At 39.2% G+C, this 9,415-nt stretch overlaps 1 protein-coding gene across 1 annotated transcript; it reads left to right on the top strand.

The window, feature by feature from the left end:
• The first annotated feature begins 5,590 nt into the window (after positions 1-5,590).
• Positions 5,591-9,307, top strand: cyp1a (cytochrome P450, family 1, subfamily A). Its single transcript, NM_001279489.1, is given in 7 exon segments — positions 5,591-5,701; positions 6,100-6,962; positions 7,054-7,180; positions 7,281-7,370; positions 7,576-7,699; positions 7,870-7,956; positions 8,211-9,307. Coding segments are annotated over 6 exon segments (1,566 nt in total). The 5' UTR covers positions 5,591-5,701; positions 6,100-6,122; the 3' UTR covers positions 8,509-9,307.
• The last annotated feature ends 108 nt before the right edge of the window (positions 9,308-9,415 follow it).

Raw genomic sequence — 9,415 nt, 5'->3', positions numbered from 1 at the left:
AGCTGTAGAAATCTAATGTGACAAAAATAACTTTTACACCTTGCGTGCAGCAAAGGATGGTACATTGTATGCTCATTAAACACACAGGTAAGCATGCTTTGTGTGTTATTATGTTGTTAAGAGAAGTTGAGCAGGAATTCTTCTCTACATTATTAAGCTGTCATATTAGCTGAAGACCTTTGATCATATCAAATGCAACAGATGATATGATAAAGCATAAATGCAGTTTTGTGAGGCATGAGCTAATGCTAAATATGGCTCATGATAGCCTGTGGAGTGTTTGATGCAAACTTGCGGGTTTAGCTTCATATTAATACCTATGCGGCAAATTTGTATTAGGTCATAGGCAACATTCCTGTGCGGTGTCATGACCTGCAGCCCAAAATAATCCTATTAAGCTTTGCTCGATGGGGCACACGCAAGGCCAGGAGGCTGTTTGCTGATGTCCTACTGGTCGAGCTTTGATCTCATTTATAGTAAACGTGCTGTACATTTGTGTTACTTTGAGGTTTGCCTTTTGAATTCACAATTAAAGGAGAAGCTGAATAAGCATTAGAAGGGCACACAGTGATTTCACACATGAAACTCAGGTTACTAATCATGAGAAGTACTGCTGTGAAAATGAAAATGATTGCATCCTCTGATGTGGCTCGGAAAGAATCTTTCCAAAGATGAAAAAAAAAGAAATGGTGATGAAAGACATGGGAAATGTAAAGCCCCGGGGCTCAAATCGCAATAGTCGAATACACTAAGATTTAGAATATTATTGTATGTGTTGCTCAATTTTGGGCAAAATTTTCAAAATCAGCTATTGAGCCACAATTTAATGTAAGAGCAACACTAAACAGGTGCCATAACTAATCAATAGACCCATGAAAAAGAGACCTGTTGTTGACAAGAGTTACAAGGGAAACTCCACAGACAAAGGTGATAAGAATTAAACAAGATTCTTCCTTCAAGATCATTGAAGGGAAATTCCTATTTTCTGTTTTATTTCCCTTGAGGTACTGTACAGCTGTCAGTACAGCTATCCTAGACCAGGTATACCTCCACTGTTTTATGCAGCAAAACTTGGGTTGACTGATTATCAGATGGTTTAAGCAAGTATTGTATGAGATTTTAGTCGTTCGTGTGGATTATTATCATCTAATAAATATCATTCATCATTATTATTTTATAGAGGGTTTTTTTTAATTATAGCATTATAAGAACCAGAGTGGTGTGTTTTATTTCTCAGCTGATTCTAAATCACGAAACTACCACACAGAAAAAAAACAACCTCCTCACAACACTGGTATGCAAAGAACCACGCTCACACACTTAGGCAGTACACACCTGCTCTCAAGGTGTGTGCGTGACAACCTTTGCGTGAGTAGAAACTTACCAACCTTCACAGTCATTACACCAGCTTTTATGTCCAAGAATTCGTTGAGAGGTATATGGCAGAGGGCAAAACATTTTTTTCTTGTTTTTTCTACTCGCAGTCCTACTACTCTGAAATGGACACACTTGCAAACTAACACCAAACACCTTCAGGCCAATGTCGAGCCTATCACTGTGATCTCTTTGGTCATTTGTACACACAGCTTAGGATCTATACAGTAGCACAGCTGATTGCTTCCTGTAGTAGCAAATAATCTCTTTAATCCTTTTAAGAATGTGCACCTCACCACAGAAACTCTCCTGTGACTCACATCAATGCTCCCACATCTTTCCTCACCTGCTCCCCGAGTTTGTGGCATTTACAGTTGTTGAATACCACTCACCTGTTGTGATGTGACAGATGCTCCTGCAGCCACTGTAAACACAGTATTCTCTGTAAAGGCTCCCATGTCAGGCACATGTCCGCACACAATCTCAGTCGCATTCATCTCAAATCGGGTTCAGTTTTATCCCTGGGGCTTATTGACACCCATCACACAACTTACAAATGCAACAATTGAAATGTGATCCGTTTGATTCGGAAACACTTCAAGTGGTGTATATAATGCCAAAGGGATAGTCCAATGCTGTTCCAGATTTTGGATTTACTTAGGTTCACTGGACTGCATCAAAGTTCATTTTTATTCCTTTCATATCGTTGAATTCTGACACTGCTGAAAGATGTGTTTCTGTTTCTTCCTTACCCACTCACTCAGCTTGGCAAAATCTTGCAACTGTATGGCATTTGTAAGGTTTTAATGGAAGGTAAAAATAATCTTTTTTCTCCATAACTGCATTATAAACCTGTTTTATAATTTATTTATGGTGTTATGATAATGATACAAAATATATTGTTACAACCAGTATGTAGGGCAAGTAAAAAACTTGACATATTTTAAAACATTGTGAATAAAAATAGAGCTTCTTCGTTGTAATAAGAAAATTAACTTTAACAGATCATTGTGCAGTTACGTTTCTTTACATATTAAAGAAAATATTTAAAGATTACCACACAGGATCACAGATCTAAAAGCCCTTTTTACTGCAGTGACCTCTTTGGTTAAAATTACTTAAAAGTTTTGCCTAGGGACTCCATTCACCGTGTTCTTATCCTTGCAAAACCTCTGGGACCTGCTGCGTGACAGAAAGGGTGACTGGTTCACCTTGTTCCTAAGTTTCAGTTTTCGTAACTTTCTTTGCCTGGTTTAGGTGGATTCTCGCCTGTGTGGCAGCTCGGAATGGCCCCACGGTGTTGCATGACTGCAGTGAATGAAGCCTGAGTGGCAGATTGCATGACTCCAAAGCCCCAAGATCCTCGCATTTACAGAAGCTATAGCGCGCAAATATGTGCACCTTCGTGCCCAAGCAGGGTGGAGAAAAAAGTGTCTGCGCCCTTTGTTCTGCAAGTTTAAAACCCTTGTGTCTTTTCCAGAGGCTGTTGCCTTCGCGTGACTTGACCAAGCAGATTTAGGATTGTCCAGAAGACCGAGACCCTCCCCTTTGGACGGCAGCTCCGCTTCTCACGCAACCTGCAGCACCAGAGGCGCAGCGCCGTGGCGCACTGCATAGAGTCTCTGGAGAATCTGCACTCGCGTCCCGGAGGAGCATGACAAAGCTCAGCTTCGCCGATTTTTCGCCCCAGATGAACAAAGAAAAGTTTTGCCTTTATTTATGTATTTATTGATTTATTGATTTATGTGATAGTTTAAAGTTATTGGTGAGTTTTTTCAGCTTAATAAGAAAAAAAAATAGAAAAGAGAACAGGCAAATAAATCAATTAATAAATACACTGTGGTTATGTGCTACACCCTATTAGAGCGAACGGGATACTTCCACAACCAAAGAATAGATTTCATTTTTAAAAATTAATTTTCCACCCACAGTCAGTTGATGGAGTTAATGTCTTTAGGCTTAAAAATGTCTATATCACGGGCAAAACACATTAAAATACATTTGCCCATGATACCTTTCTCTCTTTTCTGCTATTTACGTTGTATGGTGGTCAGAGCACTCTAAATTAAGGCTGAGTAGAAATTTCGAGGATGTAACGCAGCGATTTTTCATGTCACTCTGCATAATAATGAATAAAATGAAGTGAAATGAAATGTGTAACCAGGCTTGGTTAAAGTTTAAAGCCCGGATTATAACTGACACTTCTGATCAGGATTTTTCCAGAGCAACACTATTTGAAAGGCTGCGTTGGTGAACGCCGTGCTTTGATTGGTCATTTTTAATGTTTTACCAGTGCTGCTTAAAAAATGATGCGATCATGGACATTTTTGATCTACTGTTTTGATCAATTTTCTGAGAAATGGCGATTGTCTGAGTTTTTGTTCCCTCACAATAATAATAATGATAACAGCCAACACGGCCCAACTCTTTAGTTCATCATCTTTGCATTGCTGTGGCTGTAATAAGAATTCGGAACCCACGATGGACTGAAAACAATTTTTCAATATCATTTTCAGAATCTTTCCAAAGCTCCGGGTAAATACAAATCACACGGACTTTCAGAGAAAATTAACTTTTTGAAGAACTTATTGCTGCATTAAAATCAACATTTGCCTCCAATCACGTCGTAGTTGATCAAATATTCAGAATATTACATGTTTCGTATAATTAACTAATCAGCACTAATACACAGGCCTAAAAAATAAAATGCATTTGTATATCTATCTGTTGAATAAACGTTAAACTGCTTTGATGACATCGTGATTGTACGTTAAAAACACAACTAGTAAGTTGATTATCAAAGCAAACGTATACAATTATTAAAGGTCATGTTGAAAAAGGTCATCTATATTCTGATCATATGTCCCTGAGAACTTTATAGTAACACATGTTGACATCCGTGATCATACAAACTGAAGATCAGTGAAATGTAAAGTGCAGTTTGGTGTTGCGGGGTTCTTGCTCAGAAACAAGGAGGATAGTTTAAGAGTTCAGACTTTTAAATCGTATTAACACTTAATTCTACAAGTTTTTCTTTATAACAAATCTCATGCAGACGTATAATAGTAAAGACTAAGGGAAATAATTAATCAGTATACTTCTACACTTGCAGGGTGGGAGCAACTTTAAAAAGCTTCACTTCTCAAATGAAGTTATTATTAAAATGCGGTTGTTAAGCCCTAATTATATACTGAAAGAATAAAAGTGGTGACAATAAGATATGAATACTGAACGTATCTATCCCAGCGCTCGAGCAGTGCAGCCTAACTGCTCTCCCTCCCTCCCTCCCTCCCTCCTTCCCTCTCTCCCTCCCCTCCAGCATCCCCTTCAAAGGAGAGGTGAGGGTTTGATCACTGTGCTCTCACGCAACTGGTCAATCTTTAACTCCAACGGAGAACTAACAGGTACAAGCACGCAATGGCATCTGACTGTTTTATCAGGACTTAAAGCCGTCTGGGAGGTTACAACTGGGGGGTTGTCACAAACTTCCGTTCTAACTCCAAATGTTTTAAACATGACGAGGTCCTTCTGCAGTTCAATAAGTTATCATCTTTAGGGGATACATTTTTCATGCAAAACTGCGCTGTAATGATGTAGGTGATTTTCGACTCATTGCGCTGTCCATTCTTGGCCAGTAAAATCAATTTCACATCACGCTAGTAACAAGCTGCCCTAAATTATCGATACAAGTTGCACTAACGTCACAGCGGGTTATAAGTTGGTCGAAGGAATTGCTGACACATCACTGAGTGCTTGGGCAAGAATCACGGAGATGCAACAGCCTGCAATCATTGGCAATGAGAATAAGAACAGTATTTTTACCGCTCAGACTGTGACACTCGAAAAACAAGCTAAATCAGTCCGAAAAAAGTTGGCACAAGGCACAATGTAATCACAGATTAAAAACCGTCCTACAGTTGTGGAAGTTATAAAATAATTATTATGCCCTATGTGGCCCTAAACAAAAAATATAAAACTCATATAAATGATAAAGACATGATGACTCCTCTTTGCATTTCTTAGGTGTTTTTTTCCAGAACACACACACACACACACACACACACTCACGCACGCACGCACGCAGGCACGCACCATTTTTTCTGTACTAAGTTCATTCATGACAAAAAAGGGAGGGAGAGGGGGCAGGGTACGTCACAAACAGTAACCAATCAAGCTGTGGAGCACAGTATAAAGCAGGAGTCCATTGCCGATTTTAGGGACATCAAGAGTGTGAACTCAAAACAACTCTTCCAAACACTTTACATGCACTTCGGAAAAACTACTCCAAGGATCACAGTGCCGTTCCTCCTGCATCAGTTCAACAAAGGTAAGCTTAAAACATGCATATACAAAATGGCAAGAATGCAGCAGACTGATTTATAGACTTACTGACTTATTAGCTGGAAGAAAAGAGAAGTGCAAAATGGAGATTATTTCTGCTAGAATAACTTTGATGCATTACTTAGTATTTTCACCTGAATCATAGAATGTAGTAATTAACTTATACCTATACACATAGGCCACTACTTTGCATAGACTGCCTGTAATAAGTGCTGGTGTGCTTTTAAAAATAAAAAGCCAAATAGATACACGCAAATACATGTCACAGTTCTCAGTTACTTCAAACTTTATGGTGAATGTTTTCTACATGTTGCGTAACACTTATTTCTCTCTCTCTCTCTCATTGTCTACACTGCTCTAATGCACCTGCTATTTAATTTACAGGTTGAAGCCAGAAAAACGTCATCATGGCACTAATGATACTGCCATTCATTGGAGCACTGTCAGTATCACATGTTTTGGTGGCTGTGACAACAGCGTGTCTGGTCTACCTGATTATTAAGAATGCACAAAACAAGATTCCCGAAGGGCTTCAGCAACTCCCTGGCCCAAAGTCCCTCCCTATCATTGGGAATTTGTTAGAGCTGGGAAAAAGACCCTACCTGAGTCTCACTTCTATGAGCAAACGCTACGGTGACGTCTTCCAGATCCAGATTGGCATGCGTCCTGTGGTTGTTTTAAGTGGTAATGAAACAGTTCGACAGGCTCTCATCAAACAAGGGGATGAGTTTGCAGGCAGACCTGACCTCTACAGCTTTCGCTACATCAATGATGGCAAGAGTCTGTCTTTCAGTACAGACCAAGCTGGCATTTGGCGTGCCCGCAGAAAGCTGGCCTACAGTGCTCTGCGCTCTTTTTCCAACTTAGAGGGCACAACCCCAGAGTACTCATGTGCCCTGGAGGAACATATCAGCAAAGAGGCTGAGTATCTGATCAAAGAGCTCAACACTGTCATGAAGACCAAAGGCAGCTTTGACCCCTTCCGCTACGTCGTCGTCTCTGTTGCCAATGTCATCTGTGGCATGTGCTTTGGCCGGCGCTATGACCACCACGACGATGAGCTGGTTAGCTTAGTGAACCTCAGTGATGATTTTGTCAAGGTTGTGGGCAGTGGCAACCCAGCAGACTTCATCCCCCTTCTTCAGTACCTGCCCAGCACAAAAATGAAAAAATTTGTGAGCCTCAATGCTCGCTTCAGCAAGTTTGTTCAAAAGCTTGTCACCGAGCACTATGCCACCTTTGACAAGGTACGCCTCACACTATACAATATTATTTAGCTCATTGTACTTTGCAGAAATTACAGACATTAATTTAGATGGTCCTTTAATCTACTTTTAGGACAACATCCGTGACATCACAGACTCCCTCATAGATCACTGCGAGGACAGAAAGCTGGATGAGAATGCAAATATCCAGATGTCAGATGAGAAGATTGTTGGAATCGTCAATGATCTCTTTGGAGCTGGTAGGAGAATTTTTTTTCTTTGTGTTAAGGGATATAATCATAAAGCAACATAACTTGGGGGGAAAAAAGTATTCTGACAGAACTTTTGTGTCTCTCCTAGGTTTTGACACCATCTCCACTGCTCTGTCATGGTCACTGATGTACTTTGTGGCTTACCCAGAGATCCAGAACAGGCTTTTTGAAGAAATGAGTGCGTATAGTTTCTTTTGGATGTATTGTATTTCTCTTGCATTATAGATTTTTAATAAAAGAACAACTAAATGATAAGAAAGTGCAACACATCTTGTTGCTCTCAAAGATGAATGGTTAACTGTAATTCGGTAATCACTGACAGAGTCAGTGTCCATCTTCATCTTCTCATGTGTTAATATTTTGTGATCTCTTTTCATTTTCAGAGGAAAAAGTAGGTCTCGATCGTATGCCTGTTTTCTCTGATCGGAACAACTTGCCCCTTCTTGAAGCCTACATCCTGGAACTCTTTCGCCATTCTTCATACTTGCCCTTCACAATCCCGCACTGGTGAGATTCATTCATTTTGTAGTAAGAAAGTACAAGGATATAGGTGTTAATGACCTGCTAAGTGTCACAGAACAACAAAAAGATGGACACAAAACAAGGCTTTTACAGTCATAAAAATAAATGTAAAAACCTGTCATTATGCAATGAATTGACACTTTGTTGTTTTTTAGCACCACAAAAGACACATCACTGAATGGCTACTTCATCCCCAAAGACACCTGTGTCTTCATCAATCAGTGGCAGATCAATCATGACCCGTAGGTTTCCTTTGCTACATTTTTACTTTGCCAAAACGAATGTAAACTGATGTAAACTGTCTCATATTCAAAGCTACCCTATACTACAGAAATACGGTAACATGTCTTTCACCAGGCCATTTTATGGATAGTTGTAAAGAAAGACAATAGTAGCCTTCATTTCCTTCCCCAAATGCATCCCTGCCTAGAGATTTGTAAGCTTTCAAGCCTGTTAGTACAATATTTTTTATTCCTTTATTTTCTGAACCTTTCAGGGAGCTGTGGGAAGATCCATTTTCCTTCAAGCCAGAACGTTTCCTGAATGCTGATGGCACTGAGGTCAACAAGGTAGAGGGAGAGAAGGTGATGACTTTTGGCTTGGGAAAGCGACGCTGCATTGGCGAGGTCATTGCACGAAATGAAGTCTTCCTCTTCTTGGCTATTCTCATTCAAAACCTAAACTTTCAAGCTTTGCCTGGAGACCAGCTAGACCTGACCCCAGAGTATGGTCTAACAATGAAGCACAAACGCTACCATCTGAGAGCCACAATGCGAGTTAAGAATGAGCAGTGAAGTTCCTTATAACGTACAATTTGTAACTTAGTAGGTGATATAAGCTGAAGCTGTAAGGATCAAAGTTAGAACGTAAGACACTGGATGTCAAATTTAGCTTATAGAGCTAATGGCATTAAAGCAAATAAGCAGAGTTTGCTTATTGGAGATTCTAAGTGATGTCTAGGTCTGTGTCTCTTGTTCTGTTTTTGGTTAGCTAAGAGATACTTCTGCAAATGGCTGCTGCTTGTCAGTGAAGTTTAAGGAGTTAGTTTGTTGCTCCTGCTGTATTGTTAGCAGGAATCTAAACTTCTCCCATTCAGAAATGAAAACAAAACAACTGAACTTTGGGACAAACAGTATGTCTTACTGGTTGGATAGTTTAGGATGCTGCAACCAAACATTTTCTTTGATATGGGACTCTGAAGTGAATAGATTTTACCTTGTGATAACATTTACACATGTAAGCTAATTATTATATTATATTGCATTCCATTATGCTGTGGATGTAAGACACACTTAAGCTATATCTGTATCCCAAAATGTGATTTTGAGTGTACACCAAGACTTTTGTATTTCATAATGACATGTTGTCTTTGTTTGTTTGTTTGTTTGTTTTTGTTTGTTTTTTTTAAGATCATAGCATTTATATTTGTATTAGGGGTTAAAATTGTTTTGCTGTGCAATGATATGACTTATCAAGACAGCATTGCGATCGATTGATTTTGGAATATATGTAACACACTTTTATATTTCAGTTGGTTATGTACAAAATGTAAGGGCATGAACCCTTGATACACAAATAAAAATGTATTTTAATAATCATCCTGTTGTTCTTGTTCATCTTGACTTGGGAAAAAAAGACCGCCAATAAATAAATAAAGAAACAAATAACACATATATAATCATAATATAATTAGTTTTGTAG

This window comes from Oreochromis niloticus, linkage group LG1, assembly GCF_001858045.2.
Source record: "Oreochromis niloticus isolate F11D_XX linkage group LG1, O_niloticus_UMD_NMBU, whole genome shotgun sequence".
Lineage (NCBI taxonomy): Eukaryota > Metazoa > Chordata > Actinopteri > Cichliformes > Cichlidae > Oreochromis > Oreochromis niloticus.
This window is presented reverse-complemented; position numbering and strand designations above follow the sequence as displayed.